General features: G+C 40.3%; 1 protein-coding gene across 13 annotated transcripts in view; it reads left to right on the top strand.

Moving 5' to 3' along the window:
• The window catches only part of VWA3B (von Willebrand factor A domain containing 3B), a 224,064-nt gene that overhangs the window by 174,613 nt on the left and 26,956 nt on the right, over nucleotides 1-22,495 (top strand). For all 13 annotated transcript variants that reach the window (XR_002342532.1, XM_021087236.1, XM_021087240.1 and 10 more), the window contains one exon: nucleotides 2,952-3,156. Coding sequence is in view for 12 of the 13 variants with exons in the window: in XM_021087236.1 (XP_020942895.1) it covers nucleotides 2,952-3,156 (205 nt within the window). In the remaining variant the exon portion in view is untranslated. The remainder of the gene's footprint in view (nucleotides 1-2,951; nucleotides 3,157-22,495) is intronic.

The raw sequence follows: 22,495 nt of genomic DNA, 5'->3' as shown, positions 1-22,495 counted from the left end.
AGTTGGTTGTATTTTTAGAGAAATTTAACAATTTCTTCCAGGTTATTCAGTTTGTTGGTGTATAATTGATCATAATAGTTTTCTACAATCTTTGTTATTTTTATGACAGTTGTAATGGTCGCTTTTCCTGATTCTAGTTATTTGAGTCTTCTCTTTTTTCTCTTAATTTGCTAATAAGCATTTGTCAGTTTTGTTTCTCTTTCCAAAAACAAATTCTTAGTTTCATTGATTTTATTCTATTATCTTTCTATTATCTATTTCACTTATTTCTGCTTTAAACTATGTTTCCTTCCTTCTGCTAACATTGGGTTTAGTTTATTCTTCATTTTTCCCCATTCCTTGAAGTGAAAGATTTGAGATCTTCTTTTTTAATGTAAGTATTTAGCACTGTAAATTTCCCTCTTAGGACTGCTTTTTCTGCATCTCAGACATTTTGATATGTTGTATTTTCCTTTTCAAATAACTCAAGATATTTTATAATTTCCCTTGCAAATTTTTCTTTAACTCATTGGTTGTTTAAGAGTGTGTTGTTTACTTTCCACATATTTGTGTATTTTCTAGGTTTGCTTCTGCTATTGATTTCTAGTTTCATTCCTTGGTGATTGGATAATATATTTTATATGATTTCATGTTAAAAACTTTAAAGACTTGTGTCCTTACATGTGGTTTATCCTGGAGAGGATGTTTCATGTGCCTTTAAGAAGAATATGTATTCTGCTCTTGGCTGGTGGTGGGTCTGTACGTCTGTTAGGTGTAATTAATCTATAGTGTAGTTCAAGTCCTCTGTTTCCTTATTTGGTGGTTCTATCCATTACTGAAAATGGAAATTGAAATTCCTACCTTTATTGTATTGCTGCCTGTTTCTCCCTTCAGTTCTGTTAATGTTTGCTTCTGTATTTGGAAGTTCTGAAATTAGGTGCATATATATTTATGATTGTCATATCTTCCTGGTTGATTGACCCTTTTACTATTATATAATATCCTTTATTTTCTCTTATAAGTTTTGACTTAAAATAGTCATAATTTGCTGAATTTTTTCTTCTGATTGTCTGATTCTGCTTTTGAACTTCTCTAGCGAATTTTTGTTATCATATTCTTCAGATCCAGAATTTCTGTGCAGTCCTTTTTTATAGTTTCTCTATCTTTGTTGATACTCTCGTTTTTTTCATGCATCATATTCCTGCTTTCATTTAGTTGTCTATATTCTCTCTGAGCTCATTCAGCATCTTTAAAACAGTTATTTTGAATTCTTTTTCAGGTAATTCATAGATCTCCATTTCTTTAGGGTAGATTACTAGAAATTTTGTTCCTTTGCATACCTTAGTTTATTTGGGTGAGAAATGGGTATTTGAAAAAAGACATTTCTCCCAGTCTTTACAGCTGGCTTCTTACAGAGCGAAACCTTCACCAGTCATCCTGGCTAGAGATTCTGGGGACCTCTCATACCTTTTCTGAGGATATGTAATTCCTTCTTTAGATTTGGGTGTGTAATTTCCCACATAAGAGTTTTACTCCTGTTTTTCTCAGGAGCCCATAATCTCTTGCTCTCCCTGGTGTTTATCTTTGGTACTACACTCTCTCTGATGCTATAACCAGCTATGGAACTTGGCTTTGTTCTGAGCTGCCCCTAACCTGGCATCCAAAGTACACTGCCATTTTTATTAGCATTCTCAGTTCAATGAGACAGAAGCCAGACTCTTGGGAAGCCCCACAAAAGACTGAAATGTTGGCTACATTTTGGTTCCACTCTTCTCTTTTCCTCTCATGGGAGAAGCCAGGATTTAGGAGTTTTCTTCCAATTGCACTGAATTGTGCAGGGGAAGGGGAGGGGCTGGGTCAGGCAAAATGCAGCAAATTTTCCTACTCACTTTAATGCCTACATTTCTTGGATATGTGCCCCTGGAGTGCCTCAACCTCTTAACTGATTTCTAGAATTCTCACAAAGGCAGGTTGGTCCTTTTATTGTTGTTAAGTCAGAGTCTCTGTGGGGAATTTGGGCCTGGGGTTTCTTATTTTACCATCTTGCTGACATTACTCCAGTTTAGATTTTTAATAAGAATTTTTGCTGTCTTTTGGAGACAAGTTTATTTGCAGATTAAGTCCTGTACTTGTACTGGGTTTACACTGTGTTCTTCCAACACCTGACATCTTAAAAAAAGAAGTGACACCTTCAGCAATAAGAGAATAATTCGGAAATGTTTTTCTTCCCAAATCTCCTTCAATCTGTCAGTCCCCCCACCCCCGACTCTTTGTACCCGCTTGCAGGAGAATCTGACTCAGAAGTAGCTGGGCCTAGAAACAGAATCCAGGACTTGGGCCCTCCACACCACGCTGACTCCCCCTGGAATCACACAGGCTTTCATCCGCTGGTGGAAAGTTTGGCTTTTTTCTTTGTGTACCAAAACAGTGAAGCCAGAAAGTTTAGCCCTATTTAGGCTTATAAAAAGAGAGGAGATAAAAATAGCTAAAATGAGCCAATGGAAGAATTATTACACTGAGACAAATATTTGGGTTTAGTAGTTGTTTGTTTTTGTTTTGTTTTGTTCACTTTGCCTTGTTTTCCAGAGTCACTGCTAGGTGTAGTTTTGTGAAATCTCTCTGAAACTCGCTTTGGGTTCTGCCAAATGTTAGACCTGGGGAGAAAGGAGTGAGTTCCAAATATGCTGAAAAAATTGTTCACAAATCTTATATGTATCCAACTTCTATAAAATCAGATAATCAAATGAGATAACAGGGGAGAGTGCCTACCATGACTCAGAGATGATTGTGTCTAACTTGTGCTACCTGCCAAAGCCCTCATGGACCAGAGGGCATGGCTGTGATTTTGTCAACTTAGAACCTACATCTGCTTTGACAGATGTTTTTCAGGGGCGAGTTTACTGAAAAACCATTTTTCCATATTTTTTCTATTATGGTCACTTTTTGGTTTCTCTTTCTTCTACATTTTTTAGGTTAGATGCCAACAAACCAATGCGGTACTTGGAAAACAAGGCAGCTTTAAACAAGGCCTTAGAACGGTTGAATTGGCCTATTTCACTGAAGGAGCTGTCAGTGCTGGAGAATGAAATCCTAGCTGGGAAAATGTATGTGCAGCAGGCCATGGAGCTCCAAGAGGCTGCCAAGAAGGAGAATTACGTGAGCAAGACCATGGAAGAGGTGCGTACCAGGGAGGTGTCTGTATTCCCTCCCTCACTCCCATCCCAAGTCGTTGCAATCCCTGCACTGTTCTTCCTTCTCTCCCACTTCCTGCCACACTGATTTCTAAGAGCTAGAGCCAACCCACCTAAGGTCTCAGGACTTATTCAACAGAAAGGAAATGCCACTTGATTTTTCCCTGGCCTTATTTTGAAAATAATACTTTATTGTTGTTGTTGTTGGGTTTTTTTTTTTTTTTTTTTTGGCTTTTTGCTTTTTAGAGCTGAACCCATGGCATATGGAGGTTCCCAGGCTATGGGTCGAATTGGAGCTACAGCTGCTGGCCTATACCACAACCACAGCAATGCCATATCTGAGCTGCATCTGCAGCCTACACCACAGCTCACGGCAGATCCTTAGCCCACTGAGTGAGGCCAGGGATCGAACCCACCTCCTCATAACATACATCTTTTAATTGAAAAATAAAAGTAAACATGTATCATGTAGTGATTAAAATCTGTACTTTGATATGAGCCAGACCAACATCCAGCCTCAGATCTGCCACCCACTCCCTATGTGATCTTGGCCAATGACTCTGTCTCTCTAAACCTTAGGGTTTTTTTAAATCTGTGAAATAAGAGTATTAATAATATCTGCCTCATAGGCTTGTTGTGACAGCAAAATGAGCATTTGAAAATATTTAGTATTGAAAGCCCCCATAAGTGTTAGCAGTTATTATTACTAATAAAATACACCTTCTAAAAAGAAAATTTATTATCTGGCAGCCTTATTACACATTACAACTTTGGATCATTTACTTAAAATTTTTTTCTTCCTTGAATAAATTTTACATATAAATGTAGTGAGTGTCTGTAATCGTTTCATATTTTACCTTTCAATTTAGTATTGTCTATGTACTTCCTTTGTGCTTTAGCTGAATCATCAGATAGATATTTTTTGTTACATAATATTCCATGGTGTGTATATACTGTGACTTATTTAACTCTTTACTGAAGCTTGGGCGTTTTGGGTTTTTTTCCAGATTTCTTTTCTTTCACATCATGTTTTAATGCTTCTATAGTGCATCTAGTTGGACCATTTCATTATAATAAATTCTTAGATGTGGGATCCTTGGACCAAAAGCTATGTAATAACCTCTTTCTGACTGTAGTATCGTAGACCTGGGATAGTTCATCCAGAATCTTATTGAATTACATATAATTTTCATATATTCATCATATAATAGTCTAAAAAATATATTCAAGAAGCTGATCTTTGAGATTCTTTTTTTTTCTTCTTCTTGTGACTGCACCTGCAGCATATGGAAATTCCCAGGGTAGGGGTCAAATCGGAGCTGCAGCTGTCAGCCTATGCCACAGCCACAGCAATGCCAGATCCGAGCGACATCTGTGACCTACACCACAGTTCATGCAATGCCAGATCCTTAATCCATTGAGTGAGGCCAGGGAATGAATCTGTATCCTCATGGATACTAGTCCAGTTCTTAACCCACTGAGCCACAGTGGGAACTCTTGAGATTTATCTTTTTTGCTTTCAGTCTTTGCTAAGTGATACTGGCTTTGTCTGGCTTTAAACTCTGTATTTGCTTCTCTAGGTTCTTATATTTTGTTTTGTTTGTTTTTATTTAATTTTATTTTCCCTCTGCAAATGGCATTTTTTTCCTTCAGTGTGGAAAGCTATTTCTTTTGTGCAGAATGCAAAAGTTTTATCATATCTTCATTTTTATTTTATAATGTATTTTGTTTTATAGTTTATATATATCTGAAGGAATTGTTCTTATTCAAAGATACCTCCTCATTGTTTAGTCTTTTCTTAGAAGGCACCACCTGACCCCCCCCAAACCTCTGGCTGTGTAGGCCTTCCTCCTCACCTAGATGCCCAATGGACACCCCGGAATTAAGAAGACTGAAAATTAATTCACTCCCTCTCCCTGCAAATCTGCTCTTCCTTTCATCGTCCCTCTTTATCTCTGGTCTTTCATTTACTCATTGAAATATAAGTTCTGATGAGGTGCCAAGCACAATTCTAGGCACTAGAGGTACCTAAACACATGGCCCAGTTCCACCTTTATCCTAGCTAAGGAGACAGACCATGACGGGTCCTAAATGATGGACTTTCCTATGTTGAGCTCTGGAGGCATTACTGCCCTACAGCAGAATTTGCAAGCATTATTCTTTTCTTCCTACTTTTTCTTAAATTTTTTTGGCTATACCTGAGCATGTAGAAGTTCCCAGGTCAGGATCAAACCTGCACCACAGCAGTGACACTGCTGCAGTGACAATGGTGGAACCTTAACCTGCTGCACCATAGGAGGACTCCTTAAATTTTCAAATGGGAAGTGTTACTAATGGAGTGAAAACAAGCCTCTTGTGATTCAGAACAAAGTATGTTTTGAATTTGGCACTGAAGAATCATTTTTCATAGGTATGTATTACTTTCTCTGTTTCTTTATTCCTTATCCATAGATTGAGAGTAAAAATAATCTCCACAATTTCATCATCCAAAAATATTTGTTCACTCCCTACAGTGGATCAGATTCTGCACTTGGTATAGGTGATCTTAGGCCGTGAGTAGCCTCTCGCATTCTTCTCTCTTTCCTTGGGGCCTCACCAAGGTGATACTATACATTAGACGCAAAGTAGAGGCTTGTTAATTGCATTGAAATATGGGCTCAGCCTAATGGAGGAAAAATACTGAGATAGACCTAAACCTCCGTGAGAGCTAAAATCTTGCCTAGCCTTGCTAGTCTCTATATCCATAGCACTGAGAATGATGCCTGGCACACAGTATGTACTTGAAAATATTTATTGAATAAATGGAACCCAGATCCTTATAGCAAGGTATTATGAATACAACAAAAGAAGCACAGTCATAGAACAACTGGAAGATGAGGAAAAGCAAATGATTCTGCCTAAGAAGTAGTTGAGGACGTCTTCACGGAAGGGGCTGATTAAGTTTGGCCTAGAAGGATGTGTAGAAATTTGAGGGTCAGGGTGTGACAAGTGTTCTGAGTGAGAGACACTGCTTATGCAAAGGCAGGAAGCTGGGAAGAACACAGCGTGTTCACCAGGGGCGAAACAGGAGATGAGACGGGAAAGGGAAAATGGCCCCAGAGTACAAGGAACTTGGAAATCTTGCCTAGAATCGGGGACTCAAGCCTGCAGGAATTAGATACAGTCAAGAGATTTTCAGCAAGTAGAGGCATTAACAGATTTGTGTCTTGGGAAGATTATTTGGCAGCAAGGTGAGGCTCAGTGTAGGGGGAAAGACTAAAACCAGGTGCAGACTCCACTGTGAAATGTTGAGTCCTTGAGGCAAGCCAGTCCAGTGCGGAGGGAATAGGTAAAAGAGACCTGAGCTTGTGGAAAGTGAATATGTGCGGTGAGCCCGGGGGCCAAGTTGAGTTACCCACAGATTTCTTGTCTCGGACAACTGGGAGACAGAGGCACTGTTAACCACCACATTCGTTTCGCCTCTGCTCCTCAGAGAGACAGTCCATCTAAACACCTGTGATTCTGTAACCCCTTAGCACACTTTTGTTTTCCTCACAGCACATTACACCACCTGACATTATGTAGGTATTTGTTTATGTTCTGTCTCTTCCACTAGATAATGGTAGGACTTGGTCCGTTGTGTTCTAGGTACTTCTAGGAGTATCAGTTGGCACCCTGTAGGCATTCCCAAAGATTTGAATGAATAAATGAATGAAAGAACAGGAATAAATGAATGAAAGAACAAGAGGAAGAATGGATTTTCAGGGAAAGTGCTCTTGATTTAAGTGCTCTTGATTCTTACATGTCCACAGGGCATCCAGGTTTGAAAGGCCAACAGGATTCACATGTTTGGAGTTGAGGAAGAAAGTCATTTGAGGTGCTGAGAGGAAGGGGAGACTGTAGAAGGGGCCATGACAGGTAAGTTAGAGGAGGAGAAGGACCCAGGGTAGGGAGCTACGACACCGGGGCCCAAGGAAGAGAGGTGGCAAGAGCCTTGGTGCTGGAGTCAGAGAGCCCCGAAGGCAAGTGTCAGACACTGCGGTGTTCTAGCTATGGGACCTTCCTTAGGCCCTGTAAGCTTAGGTCCCTCATCCTCAAATTAGAAAAATCATAGGACCCACCTACAAGATGATTGTGAGACAACATACATGATATGATCAGGACAGGGTGAGCACGAAGTACTCAACAGGAAATGCTCTCAACACGGATCACCCGTTACTGCTTTTTCCATCGTTAAAGTCTTACTGAGGGGTTTTGAAAAGTCTTCCATGATAATGCCTGAAAGCCATTTGATTTTCGAGAGGGAGATTATTAGTTATCTTAGCCAGAACAATTTCTGTGGGATTTTGGAGTGGAAGCCAGTTTACAGTGGGGGAGGAGTGGATATAAGTCAGGAAAGCAAATATAGGATGTGAAGACTTTTGTTTCAAGATCTTCCTAGGAAGGAGAGAAGAAAAAAATGAAGGGCACTTGATTTGTGAGCCAGAATGAGAAAAGACATTAAGTTTGTGTAATGGTATTGACCAGCCCACTGCTGCCCCCTTTCTTGGCCAGGGGCTAAGGCTCTCCTTTCAGTGCCCTGTCCCTGCATACAGTGTCCAAAATCCCTGCTGTCTGTTCAGGGCAGCGCCCATAGGTTGGACAGTTGTCCATAGGTAATGGACGTCGCGGGGGGTGGTTAATACTCTGCAGCTTATCTATGGTGTTCTTTCCACTCCTTAGTGTGGCCCTCTGCAATGGAAGTTTTTCTACATTGTTTTCTTAAAACAGTACTTCTCCTTACCACATGTGATGTACTGTGTGATATTTTTAGTTCATTTTTATTATGCCCTGCTGGTTTGATTTCACAACCACTAACAGGTCTCAACCTTCAGTGTGAAAAATGGTTGGAACCAAAGCTCAAGATTGCAAGGCCTTTTGAGATACTGGGGTGAAAATTTATCACAGATGCAAGTCATCTTTATTGATTTGTATATAAATAGGGTCTCATTTTAAATTCTTTGGGAGTTCCCGTTGTGGCGCAGTGGTTAACGAATCCGACTAGGAACCATGAGGTTGCGGGTTTGGTCCCTGCCCTTGCTCAGTGGGTTAAGGATCCGGTGTTGCCTTGAGCTGTGGTGTAGGTTGCAGACGCGGCTCGGATCCCGCGTTGCTGTGGCTCTGGCATAGGCTGGTGGCTACAGCTCCGATTGGACCCCTAGCCTGGGAACCTCCATATGCCGCGGGAGCGGCCCAAGAAATAGCAACAACAACAACAACAAAAATTTTAAAAATAAAAAAAATAAAAAATAAATTCTTTTAGCACTAGGCAAAGATTTCGATCAATGATTGTAATTTGAAGAGGAAGAAATGTTCTTTTGCTAAGATTCCCTAGAGTTTATTGATAATGTGTAGCAAAAGGTGGTCAAAGTGTGTTGGCATGGGATCCAATCAGAAACACTCAGATGTGTTCAGAAGGGAAGTGGTCACTGTATTTGATCCATTCCAGGGCATGTTATAGACTCTGGATATCTGTGGCTGTCTGATGCTTTCTTATTTTTTAAGATTTTTTAAATTATAGTTGATTTATAATGTTCTGTCAATTTCTGCTATACAGTAAAGTGACCCAGTCATATGTGGGTGACACACACACACACATTCTTTTTCTCATATTATCCTCCATCATGTTCCATCACAAGTGACTAGATATAGTTGCATGTGCTATAGAGCAGGACCTCCTTGCTTACCCACTCCAAATGCAATAATTTGCACCTACTAACCCCAAACTCCCAGTCCATCCTACTCCCTCCCCGTTGGCAACCAAAAGTCTATTCTCCAAGTCCATGAGTTTGTTTCTTTTCTGTAGATAGGTTCATTTGTGCCATATATTAGATTCCACATATAAGTGATATCATGTGGTATTTGCCTTTCTCTTTCTGACTTACTTCACTTAGTATGAGTCTTTAGTTCCATCCATGTTGCTGTAAATGGCATTATTTTGTTCTTTTTCATGGCTGAGTAGTATTCCATCATGTGTATAACACCACATCTTCTTAATCCTTTCATCTGTCAATGGACATTTAGGTTGTGTCCCTGTCTTGGTTATTGTGAATAGTGCTGCAGTGAACATAGGGGTGCATGTATCTTTTTGAAGAAAGTTTTATCCAGATATATGCCCATGAGCAGGATTGCTGCATCATATGGCAGTTCTATATTTAGTTTTCTGAGGTACCTCCATACTGTTTTCCATAGTGTTTGTACCAATTTGCATTCCCACGAACAGAGAGGGAGGGCTTCCTTTTCTCCACACCCTCTCCCGCATTTGTTATTTGTTGACTTGCTAATGATGGCCACTCTGACTGGTGTATTCATAGTAGTTTTGATTTGCATTTCTGTAGTAATCAGAGATGTTGAGCATCTTTTCATATGCCTGTGGGCCATCTGTAGATCTTTGGATAAATGTCTATTCAGGTCTTTTGCCCATTTTTCAGTTGGGTTGTTGGGTTTTTTGCTGTTGAATTGTATAAGTTGTTTGTATATTTTAGAGATTAACCCCTTGTCAGTTGCATCATTTGAAACTATTTTCTCCTATTCCATAGATTGTCTTTTTTTATGGTTTCCTTTGCTGTGCAAAAGCTTGTCAGTTTGATTCGGTGCCATTGGTTTATTTTTTGCTTTATTTCTATTTCCTTCGGAGACTAATTAACCTAAGAAAACATTTGTAAGGTTGATGTCAGAGAATGTTTTGCCTATGTTCTCTTCTAGGAATTTTATGGCATCTTGTCTTATGTTTAAGTCTTTAAGCCATTTTTTAGTTTATTTTTGTGCATGGTGTGATGGTGTATTCTAGTTTCATTGATTTACATGCAGCTGTCCAGTTTTCTGAGGACCACTTGCTGAAGAGACTTTTTCCCATTTTATATTCTCGCCTCCATTGTCAGAGATTAATTGACCATAGGTGTCTGGGTTTATTTCTGGGTTCTCTATTCTGGTCCATTGGTCTGTATGTCTGGTTTTGTAGCAGTACCATACTGTCTTGATTACTGTAGATTTGTAATATTGTCTGAAGTCTGGGAGAGTCAAACTTGGTTTTTTGGTTTTTTTTTCCTGCTTGTTTCTTTTTCCTCAGGATTGCTTTGGCAATTCTGGGTCTTTTATGGTTCCATATACATTTTTGGATTATTTGTTCTAGTTCTGTGAAAAATGTCATGGGTAATTTGATAGGGATTGCATTGAATCTGCAGATTGCTTTGGATAGTATGGCCATTGTAATAATATTAATTCTTCCAACCAAGAAGCCTGGAGTATCTTTCCACTTCTTTGCATCCTCTTTAATTTCCTTGATTGACATTTTATAATTTTCAGCATATAAGTCTTTCACCTCCTTATTCAGGTTTATTCCTAGGTTTTTAATTTTTGGGGGGGTGATTTTAAGAGGTATTGTATTTTTATGTTCCTTTTCTAATATTTCATTGTTAGTATACAGAAATGAATGTTAATATTGTACCCTGCCACTTGGCTGAATTCATTGATCAGTTCGAGTTTTCGAGTGGAGTCCTTAGGGTTTTCTATATATACTATAATATCTTCTGCATAGAGTGACAATTTTACCTCTTCTCTTCCAATTTGGAAACCTTTTATTTCTTTCGTTTGTCTGACTGCTGTGGCTAGGATTTCCAATAAATACTGTGTTGAATAAAAGTGGTGAGAGTGGGCAACCTTGTCTTGGAACATCCTTGTCTTGTTCCAGATTTTATCAGGAAGGGTTTCAGTTTTTCTCCATTGAGTATTATACTGGCTGTGGGTTTGTCCTAAATGGCTTTTATTATGTTAAGGTATGTTCCCTCTATACCCACTTGAGTAAGAGTTTTTATTATGAATGGATGTTGGACTTCGTCAAATGCTTTTTCTGTATCTATTGAGTTGATCATGTGGTTATTGACTTTTCTTTTGTTAATGTGGTGTATGACAATTGATTTGCGTATGTTGAGTATTCCTTGTGAACTTGGGATGAATCCCATTTGATTGTGGCATATGATCTTTTTTATATGTTGTTGAATTTGGTTGGCTAAAATTTTGTTGAGGATTTTTGAGTCTAAATTAATCAGGAATATTGGCCTATAATTTTCTTTTTTGATAGTATCTTTGTCTGGTTTTGGTATTAGGGTGATGGTGGCATCATAGAATGTATTTGGGAGTGTTCCTTCTTCAACCTTTTGGAAAAGTTTAAGAAGGATGGTGGGTTTGTTTGTTTGATAGAATTTGTCTGTGAAGCCATCTGGTCCTGGACTTTTGTTTGTAGGAAGTGTTTTTGTTACATATTCAATTTCATTTCTAGTGATCAGTCTGTTCAGTTTATCTATTCTTGATTCAGTTTTGCTGCACTATATGTCTCTAGAAAGTTGTCCATTTCTTCTAGGTTGTCAGTTTTATTGACGTAATTGTTTATAGTGTTCTCTTATGCGTTTTTGTATTTCTGCAGTATCTGTTGAAATTTCTCCTTTTTGGTTCTTATTTTGTTTATTTGAGTTCATTCTCTCCTCTTCTTTTTTTTTTTTTTTTTTTTTTTGTCTTTTTTGCTGTTTCTTGGGCCGCTCCGCGGCATATGGAGGTTCCCAGGCTAGGGGTCGAATCGGAGCTGTAGCTGCCAGCCTATGCCAGAGCCACAGCAACGCGGGATCCGAGCCGCGTCTGCAACCTACACCACAGCTCACGGCAACGCTGGATCTTTAACCCACTGAGCAAGGCCAGGGATCAAACCCACAACCTCATGGTTCCCAGTCGGATTCGTTAACCACTGCGCCACGACGGGAACTCCCTCTCCTCTTCTTGATGAGACTGGCCAGAGGTTTGTCAGTTTTGTTTACCTTCTCAAAGACCAGCTCCTGGTTTTATTGATTTTTTAATCTCTATTTTATTGCTTTTTCTTTCTGATCTTTATGATTTCCTTCCTTCTGCTGGCTTTACATTTTTGTTCTTCTTTTTCTAATTATTTTAGGTGATGGGTTAAGTTGTTGATTTGAGGTTTTTCTTCTTTTCTGAAGGCCTGTATCACTCTGAACCTCCAAGAACTGCTTTTGTGGCATCCCATATATTTTTAATGGTTGTGTCTTCACTATCATTTGTCTCAAGGTATTTTTTAATTTCCCTTTTTATTTCCTTGTTGATCCATTGGTTTTTTAGTAGCATGTTGTTTAGTCTCCATGTAGTCAGTTTTTTCTCATTTCTTCTCCTGTGATTTATTTCTAATTTCATGCCATTGAGGTCAGAGAAGATACTTGAAATAATTTCTATATTCTTAAATTTGTTGAGGTTAGTTTTGTGCCCCAGTATGTGGTCAATCCTTGAGAATGTTCCATGTGCACTTGAAAAGAATGTATATTCTGATTTTTTTGGGTGTAGTGTCCTGAAAATGTCCATGAAGTCTAACTTTTCTATTGCGTATTTAGGATCTCTGTTGTGTTATGGATCTTCTGTCTAAAGGATCTGCCCATTGATGTGAGTGGGGCATTAAAGTCTCCTGCTATTACTGTATTCCCATCAATTTCTCCTTTTATGCCTGTTAGTATTTGTTGTATGAATCTGGATGCTCCTATATTAGGGTCGTATATATTGATGATTGTAATATCCTCTTCTTGATTAGAGCCTTTTATCATTAAACAGTATTTCTATTAATTTCTTCATTAATTGTCCTTCTTTGTCTTTCTTTATGGCCTTTGTTTTAAAATCTATTTTGTCTGATTTGAGTATTGCAACCTCTGCTTTCCTGTCTTGTCCATTGGCATGAAGTATCTTTTCCCATTCCCTCACTTTCATTTATATCTGTCCTTTGCCCTAAGGTGAGTCTCTTGTAGACAGCATATTATAGGCTCTTGCTTTTTTATCCAATCTGCCTCTCTATGCCTTTTAATTGGAGCATTCAGTCCATTGGCATTTAAGATAATTATTGATACATATGTATTTATTGCCATTTTAAACCTCGTTTTCCAGTTGATTCTATGTTCCTTTCCTTTTTTTTTTTTTTTTTTTTTGGTTGGATAATTTCCTTTTACTTTATGCTTGTGTCCTCTTCTTTTCAGTTTTTGTGAATGTAAAGTTTGGTTTTGATTTGTGGTTACCCTGTTTTTCAAGTATGTTAACCCCTTCCTATATCTGCTTGCTTTAGCCTGTTAGTCTTATAGGCTCACATTTTTAAAAAAAAAAAGAGTCTAGATTTTCTTACTTTCCTTCCCCACATTTTTTGTTTTGAAGTCCTTTTTTAACATCTTCATGTTTATCTTTTCGCTGTTCCATGTGTTTATCATTGCTTTTACAATAGGTTTTTCTTTCTCCCCTTTTTGATCTGAATACTGGCTTATTTAAGTGACTGCTTTCCAATTGTGATTTCCTCCATCTTATTTCTTCTTACTTCTTTTTTATTTAGAAGAGCCCTTTCAGTATTTCTCTTTTAGAATGGGTTTAGTATTGCTGTACTCTTTTAGCTTTTGTCTATTGGAGAAATTCTTTATTTCTCCTTCTATTTTAAATGATATCCTTGCCGGGTAGAGTATTCTACGCTGCACATTTTTCCCTTTTAGAACATTAAATATATCTTGCCACTCTGTTCTGGCCTATAGTGTTTCTGTAGAGACATCAGCTGATAGCCTTAAGGGATTCCCTTATAATTAACACTTTGTGTTTCTCTTGCTGCCTTTAGAATCCTCTCTTTATCTTTAACTTTTGCAATTTTTATAATATGTCTTAATGTGGGCCTATTGGGTTCAACTTGTTTGGAGCCCTCGTGCTTCCTGTATCTTGATATCTGTTTCATTTAGATTTGGAAAGTTTTCAGCCATAGTTTATTCAAATATATTTTCAATCCCCCTTTCTTTTTCTTCTCCTTCTGGAATCCGTGTTATGCATAGATTAGCCTGCTTTACATTATTCCATAAATCCCTCATATTGCTTTCATGTTTTTTTTCATTTTGGTTTTATGTCTGCTGTCCTGATTGGATGATTTCCATTATTCTGCATTCCAAGTCATTAATTCATTCTTCTGCATTATTCATTCTGCCCCCCCCCCAGTGCCTTTAACTCTGCATCTCTGCAAATACATTATCTAGTTTTCTCACTCCTCCTTATATTTTCTAGTTCCTTTCTAAAGGAATCTGCATTACTGTTCATATCTGCTCTTAATTCCTTCATTCTTGCTCTTGATTCTTCAATATTTTCACTGGCTCCTTTTTGAACTCAGTGTCTGTTAGACTGCAAGGTCTGTTTCATTTTTTGCTCCTTCAGATGAATTCTCCTGTTCTTTTAACTAGGAATGGTTCCTGAGCTTCTTCATTTTTGCTTATATTTTTTCATTCTCCAGAGCGTGAGTCTTAGCACCCAGCCCCGACTCAAGTGTCTCAGGCTGTGGTGTCCAGGGGTGGTGGTACCAATGGTCTGTGTGGCTCTCACTTTGCTTTGCCCTCCTCAGTCCAGCTGCTGCACATTTTTCTGAGACTTTGAGGTCCCTCCATCTTGGCTGATCTCCCCATCGGTTAGGTGGCTTCCTGGGTGCGAGTTCCTTTCCTCTTTCATGCTCCCTCTCAGGAGTGTTAGTCCCATCCTGACTCCTTCTCTCTCTTTTTTCCTTTTGTTCTACCGAGTTATGTGGAGTATTTCTTGCCCTTTTGGAGGTTTAAGGTATTCTGCCAGCAGGCAGTAGATGTTCTGTGTGAATCATTGTACATGTTGATATGTTTTTTCTTATGTGTTTGTGAAGGAGGATGAGCGCCACCATCTTGATCCCTCCTCTCTGTTACTTTCCCCTGCAGCACATTGACACCCAAAGTAGCTGTTGCATTGGTTTCTGAGTTTGGGACAACTTGATTATTTCTATGTTGATGAGGGTCAGAGGTGGAGAGAAGTGGCTACACATGCCAGTGTCTGGCTGGACTGCGCCCTTCTTTCTCCCCTCAGACTTTCACCATTATCCCACCTGCTCTGCCCACACCCATACTGGGCACATTTCATGCTTAATTGCCCCCCCATTTCCATTATCCACTCTTTTTGTGGCACCCCTGGAGATAGGTATTTGGTTTACTGTCTATAATGAAAGGAGAGGTCTTAATTCTGAAGTTTTAAATTCCCCTTGAAAGCTCCCTTCAACAGCCATCCTTCTTGTTGCCATAATTGCAGATTTAACCATCATTGGCCCATACCAAGCCCTCAGAGCTGCAGTATGGTAGAAATCACAAAGGGTGTCTGAATTATAGTTAACTTTCCTTATTTCTTCCTGGGAGCCTGGTCTAGGGCAGCCCTAGCTATGTTGTCCTGCAGCATTTCCTTACTAAATAAGGATTGTTCTCAAGAGCAAATCCCACAGAACCCAGGCCCAGAAAGACCCAACAGGCTTCTGCATCCATAACCTTGACTGTCTTGAAAAGTTTGGAAGCAGAAAATCTTGTTAAGCTGTACACAGCAGTAAGCAACCATAAAGGGGATTTTGAAATGTACTTACACAGATGGTTGCATGTGGTTACTTCTCCAAGATATGACCAGCAAAGAATCTGGAGTCTGTGGCCTTGAGGAATGTCGAATTGAGTGTTCCAGGAGAAAGAGAGCATTAGGAACCTGCACAGCAGGAGGGAGGATGTGGCTGATACTAGGTGAGATGGGAATGGGAGAATGAAGGGACAGAAAGAGACCACTTGCATTTGAAAACATTATATTTTTGTGACTTTGACACTACATAGGAGATCATTAGTTGGGAAGACTTAAAAAACTCCTTTGTGTTATATAAAAATGAAGTCATTTGTTGTATTTGTCCCTAAATAATAAATAGACCAATTGTCATTCATGCATTATAAGCCATCCTTTTATAGCTCTCAATACTCCCTCTTTAAGGAACAAGGGAAGCCTCACACCTTAACCCTCCATGATTCGTCAGCCTTTCTCATCCCACAAGTAGAATCTTCAGTCTCTTCTGCTGATAGTTGAATCTGGTAGGAGAACTAACTCCCTAGTGACTGTGAACTGTTCTCCAGGGACACATAAGACCCACTGGTGTGAGGGTGGGGGATTAGCAGGTCTGGGGTGTGCACCGGGGATGCATCACACAAAGAACAACTGCAAGTTTGGACCAGTACCTTGGTGCTGATTTAACGTCTGGGAACGAGACCCCCCCCACCATGGACTCCTGGGGGATGATGGTGGGTGGGACATGTGGCCTAGGTGGAGCTGAAATCTTAGAGAAAGCAAGATGCCCAGATAAGATGGTTGGGGAGGCCAAAGAGAAGATGCTGCCAACCTCGCGATTGCACCACAGTTAGCTAGGGATTGAAAGAGAGGGTCCTAGTTGGGAACAGCAGCCACTGAAGGAAATATAAAGGAAGGAAAAACTCCCACCAACTCTAAATATCATCCAAAGTGGTTTCTGTCTAGTATCCTGGTGCTCAGGAGCAGGAAGTGGGGGAAAAGCTCTAGGGATAAAAATCCCTGCCAGATTGTCTTTACACTCTGAAGCTAGACAACCCTCTTGGCTGGGGATTTCAGCCAGGTGGACCCCAGCACTCTCCTACCACGAAGCTTATCCCTTTTCACTGGCATCAATTCAACTCCAGACAGGTTTAGAGGTGGTCACTGATCTCCCGGGCTGTAGGAGGAGAGCTGAGTATGGAGGGCTTATCAGTAGGGTCCCAGCAGGAAGCAGAATCCAATTCAGTTGCTTCAAGTGAAGAAGTATTAGTGATGGGACTGTTTGCAGAGGTGGAGGCAGGTCTAAGGCAGCCAGCAGAGGATTTCACCCCCGTGCTGGCGGCAAGAAATCCACTTCGAGACTTGAAGGGCGGAAGGAAGCAGTGCTACTGGAGCCCAGGAGAGCGAAGTACCCTGGCAGGAGTGCAAGGTATGCCTGGAGAGACAAAGGGCAGGAGAGAGCGGGAACCCATACCCCAGCCTACCTCTTCCTGCTGCCCTCTGCCCTCCCGCCTCCCGTCAGCTCATCCTCTGGGGAAGTCAGCCAGCAAGGAAAATTGGCAGTCCTGGGGCAAGGACCTGGGCGGGATGGGTGGACCAGAGTAACTAGCACAGGGGTCTCCTAAAATATTGTCTTAAAAGCCCGGCATTTATTTTTATGCCATAGCCTCATGTGAGATACGTGTACTATAGTCACAGTAGACAGGTTGTGGTGGCCCACACTCCAGCCACTGACACAGAGGTGGCTCCACATGTGATGTTCATCTCTGCCCACAGCTAGCTGCATCAATAGCATCCAAATGGCAGATGTCAGAGCTGTGGTGATTCTCAGGTTTAAATCCATAAAGCATTTCTGGTTTTTCTCTCTTTGATCCTTCCCTCAAAGAGCAAGGAGGGACTGTTCCTTGAGAAGATGTTACAAGTTTTCTCTTCAAGCTAGGGAAAACATTTTATTCAGCATCTGACGCATATATACTAGGTTCCTTTGCTGCTACCCAAAATAAATAAGTAAGCAAATAAATAAATAATTCAAAATACACCCAAATAAGTTCACCTTTTCACAGAAAAAGCGCCCACCTGCAGTGCTTGTGAGAGATCTTACAAGGTGATTTGGCTTCTTCTTCAAAGTGGAGGGGCTAAGGCAGGAAATTCCACTTAGAGCTTCACTCCACCTTAGGGTTTGACTTCCGTTAAAATGCGAATGACAGGAGTTCTTTACTTGGCCAGCAGTAATGAACCTGAGCCTGACTAATATCCATTAGGATGCAGGTTCAATCCCTGGCCTCACTCATCTGCATAGGCCAGCAGCTACAGCTCCAATTTGACCTCTAGCCTGGGAACTTCCATATGCTGTGAGTGCAACCCCCCAAAAAAAGACCAAAAAGAAAAAAATGCCCTGGAAAGGAAAGTGCTGCAAGGCCTTTCAACTCTTTACCAGGAGTTGATCACTCTACTGCCTGGAGGGGCTGGGCAGGGGTTTACCACCCCTGAATTAAATTTTCCTGTAGGGTCTTCTCATTTTCTCCCCATGACCTATTTCTGAAAGGGACACAGATGCTGGATACTCTTGGTGGAGAAAACCCCTCTTAATCTAAATGAGGGGAGAAATAGTGAATCCTCACCAAGGTTTTAAAAAGAGCTGAATTATTCACAGTGACAGTTTGCACAGGTTCTGGTCTTATAATTAGGTATCCTAGTGAGAGGAAAGGTCAGAACATGCCTGACACTACGTGTCATATCTTTATTACAGTGGTCACAGACTTTACTTGGCTTTAAGGACAAAACAGGGACAGACAGCATGTTGAAGCTGCCGCTAGTACATCTTGGGACTGGGTATGGCAGAGTTCAATAATTTGGAGCAGGAAAAAATAGAGTAGTTTTATAAAAAGATTTTGAGTTGAAGACTATCATAGAAATGCCATCTGTACCTGATGTGAAAATTCTAAAGCATCAGGCATTTAGTAACTTCACCTACCAGTGCAAACCTCAGAGCATGACCTTGAAATTCTAAGTAATGAAATGAAAGGAGGGTGGCACCATCGTGGATCATGAGCTACATCACTTGATAATTGACTCTGGCCAAGAAGTGAATTGGATTCTCTGAATTTAGGAGACAAGGCAAAATCAAATTACCCAGTGGACCGAGGTCCTACTGCCAGCATCATGGCCTATCTCACTGAAACTAGCATGCAGCTGCTCCCATGCATCTAAGCCCAGAGGTGTGTCAATTTGTCTATTCAGTGCTAGCATTTCTGTTCTCTCATTCTCTATCCTCTCTGACTCGCATCCACCATGGATTTCTTCTTAAAGACCAGTAGTGTGCTTGTGTTGTGCATGTGCATAGATGACCATGGCAGGGAATGTCCCCTGGATGGGCTACTTTGTACGGTGTCTCTAAATTCTTTGGCAAGATTCAGAAAGAGCGGGCTCTCATCTTTCTGGAAAGGTGCCGTCAACACTGAGGTACAAGGGGTGATGTGGCTAGCTGCCCTGACACTGTCCCTCCCATCCTGGGAGACCAGTGCTCTGCTTCTGTGAATGAACCATTGCATGAAAGCTGGCCCTGTATATTTGCTTTGCCATGGCTCCTCTCTCTGTGGTTTACTGAATTGCCAGTGAATTGCCAGGGATATGGCAGAATCACTGTGTACAGTGGATGGGCCCTTCCATAGAGCTGCATGTTGTGGACACAGCCAGAAATGAATTTTTGCCAATAGCAGTAACAGTGAGAAATAAGAACAGAGTGAATGTGAGCATAGGAGACCCTTTAGTATTTGTAATGTTCCTTTTAGCCATTTTTAAGGTAGTTTCTCCAGGGGCATTTTCAGTGTGTTAAAAATGAACACACTGCATTGCTCTCGTTCATTGCTGTTGCCAATGCAGGGAAAGTTCACAGAGTGAGGGCTCGTTCTGTATCAAATGAATTGGGAAGCAAGCAGAAACTATAGGGGAAAAAAAGCTCTCTGATGATTTGGGGCAAATGACTTTCACTTTGTACCTGTGAAACTGTAGAAAGCAATCATTGGTTAGCTTCTGGCTAGAATCAACATTTGGAATCTAGAGATAAAAGGAGGCAAATTAAATAAGTTATGGGACTATATTCATTTAGAATTTTGAAAAGGAGCTTTAAATATATCTAGGCATAGGTTCTAATAAATGGCTTGTCTGTTATGTTGATGAAATCTAAGGAGGAGAAATGGATTTCTGGAATCTATGTGGACATCTTTGTAATAACAGGTTGTTATCAGTCTGAAGGTGATAAGGCTGATACCTCAGGGACTAACAGTACCTCCCTGGCTCATTGGTCTTTGCTGTGAACCCTGATGGTATGGAGCAAGGTGGCTTTGGAAGTTAACTTTATGTAAAGGTGAGGTATTTACACAACAACTGATTTAATTTGGCGTATTCCAGATTCTCAAGATTCTGAATTCTATCAATAATGAGAATACTGTACATGGAGGCTTCCTTGAAGAACTGACTATAGAAAACTGTGGGGTGGGCATCTCTTTGGAATATTATGTTGGAAAACTGTGCTGCTCATGTCACAGTTCTGGCCATTACATTTTTGTTATACTGTAAAAACTACCAGCATGGGTATCATGCTTATGTCCCTTTCCTTGTACACATGTGACCTGACAGTTTCTCCAGTATTGAAGAAAGGCCTAGTAAAGTCTAGACTCTACTGGACAGATATGAGAGATCATTTATTTTGTCCCTTTATTTCTCATATGCAGAAACTGAAGCCCAGAAAGGTTAATAGACCACCCAAAATCACACAGCCAGCTGGACAGCACTTGATCACATTTCCCCTGTCCTTGGTCCAGTCTCTTCCCTTTGAGGCCATTTCAAACCTGCAGAAGGTCATTCTGATGGCCCATGGAAAGGAGTGCTTAGGTTTCTCCTCTGGGTGAAAGCCCAGGAACAGGCAGTTGACATTCACCAGCCACCAGTGACATCCTCTTTGACATACTGACCGTGATGGTAAAAAATACAATTCTGTGAGAATGCAGGGTCCCATGCAAAATCCAGCTAGAAGGGAACATGGTAAACGAAAGGATGGTATTCCTCTTACATTTTTGTCCATGACTCCATAGGCTACAAGCAACACAGGTCTGAAGATGTGATCATATTCCACAATTCTTTCAAGAGGCCTTCACCTCTTAGTTCATTATTTCTTCCCTGAGGACCTGGCTCTAAGTTTTCAAGTCCCAGGAAATAAAGCATACGCTCACTTCTTTTAATGAACCTGAAAATCATCTCCAAATAGATACAAATGAAAGAAAGTTGCAACAGAATCTAGTTACATCAGGGCACCAGAAATATGAGCCTACACCTTTCCAGAGCCCAAACTATATCCAGCATGTGTCATGACCCAAGAGCAAATGGTGTTCAAACCACCTAGAGTTAACCAAATATTTATTGTCAGTTGCCTCATAAATTAGGGACTTGCTTAAGTGAAGGCCAGCAGATGAACTCATAAAATATGCATTGAATGTTTTATTGATGATATAGCTACAGCAGCACAAAGAGGGCATCAAAATGCATGTGATAGTACTTGGTGTTGGCCTTGTATCATGGAGAAGAGATGAGAAGCTGGTAAACGATGTCACTGGGAACTTTCATTGGGATGAAGGACTAATTTTTTTGAGAAACCCAAGAATTAATAAATTGTCAAGAAAGGAAAAAAATTAAAACAATCCGGGAGGGAAAAACCACAGTTTCTACAGTGTAGCGATTTGAAGAAAAAGACCTATTTAATTTTTTTTTTTAGAATTAAGAATAGCTTAAGGAACATCTATGCTCATTCACTAATTCAGCCCACTGTATGCAAAATACTGTGAGCAGTTAGAGCAAACAAGAAATAGATGGCTGTCTATTAAGCAGAGGTTTAGAAATATAATTTTTGTACCATAAAACTCACCTATTTCAATTCAGTGATTTTGAGCAAGACTGACAGAGCTTCAAACATCACCACAATCCAGTTTCAGAACAGTTCTATCACTCAGAAAGATCCATTTGGAGTCAGTCTCAAGCCCCAAGTAACCAGTAATCAATATCTGTCTCTATAAGTTTGCATTTCCAGTAAGTTTCGTATATAAATGGCTGAATAATATTCCATTGCATGGATATACCACATTTTGTTTCCCCAGTCAACTGACCTTTGGGTTATTTCCACCTTTCCATATTGTGAAATGCTGATATGAATACTCACATAAAAGTGTTTGTGTGATGAAGTTCCCATTGTGGCTCGGCAGAATCAAATCCAACTAGGAACCATCCCTGGCCTTGCTCAGTGGGTTAAGGATCCAGCATTGCCATGAGCTGTGGTGTAGGTCACAGACGCAGCTTGGTTCTTGCGTTGCTGTGGCTGTGGCATCGATCGGCAGCTGTAGCTCCAATTTGAGCCCTAGCCTTGGAACCTCCCTATGTGGCAGGTATGGCCCTAAAAAGCAAAAAATAAAAAAATAAAAATTTAAAAAGTGTTTGTGTGATGTAAGTTTCTATTTCTCTTGGCTAGATATCTAATAAAGGTATTTTTAAGGCATGCAGTAAGTTTAGGTTTAACTTTTAAAGACACTGCCTACAGGTTTTCCAGAGTGTCAAAAACCAATTGACCATAAATATAAGGATTTATTTCTCGATTCTCAATACTGTTCCTTTGATCATATGACTGTCCTTATGCCAAGACCACACTCTTAATTACTGAAGCTCTTGAGTAAGTTTTGAAATCAAGAAGAGTAAGAATTAATCTACCAAATTTGTTCTTTTTCTTTTCTTTTGTGGCCAAACCCATGGAAGTTCCTGGGCCAGGGGTCAATTCAGAGCTGCACAACCACGGCAACATTGGATCCTTAACTCGCTGAGCGAGGCCAGGTGTCAAACCTGCATCCTTAACCTGCTGAGCCACAATGGGAACTCCCAAA

This window comes from Sus scrofa, chromosome 3 (assembly GCF_000003025.6).
Source record: "Sus scrofa isolate TJ Tabasco breed Duroc chromosome 3, Sscrofa11.1, whole genome shotgun sequence".
NCBI classification, from domain to species: Eukaryota; Metazoa; Chordata; class Mammalia; order Artiodactyla; family Suidae; genus Sus; species Sus scrofa.
Note: the sequence above shows the minus strand (reverse complement) of the source record. Positions and strands in the feature narration are given on the sequence as shown.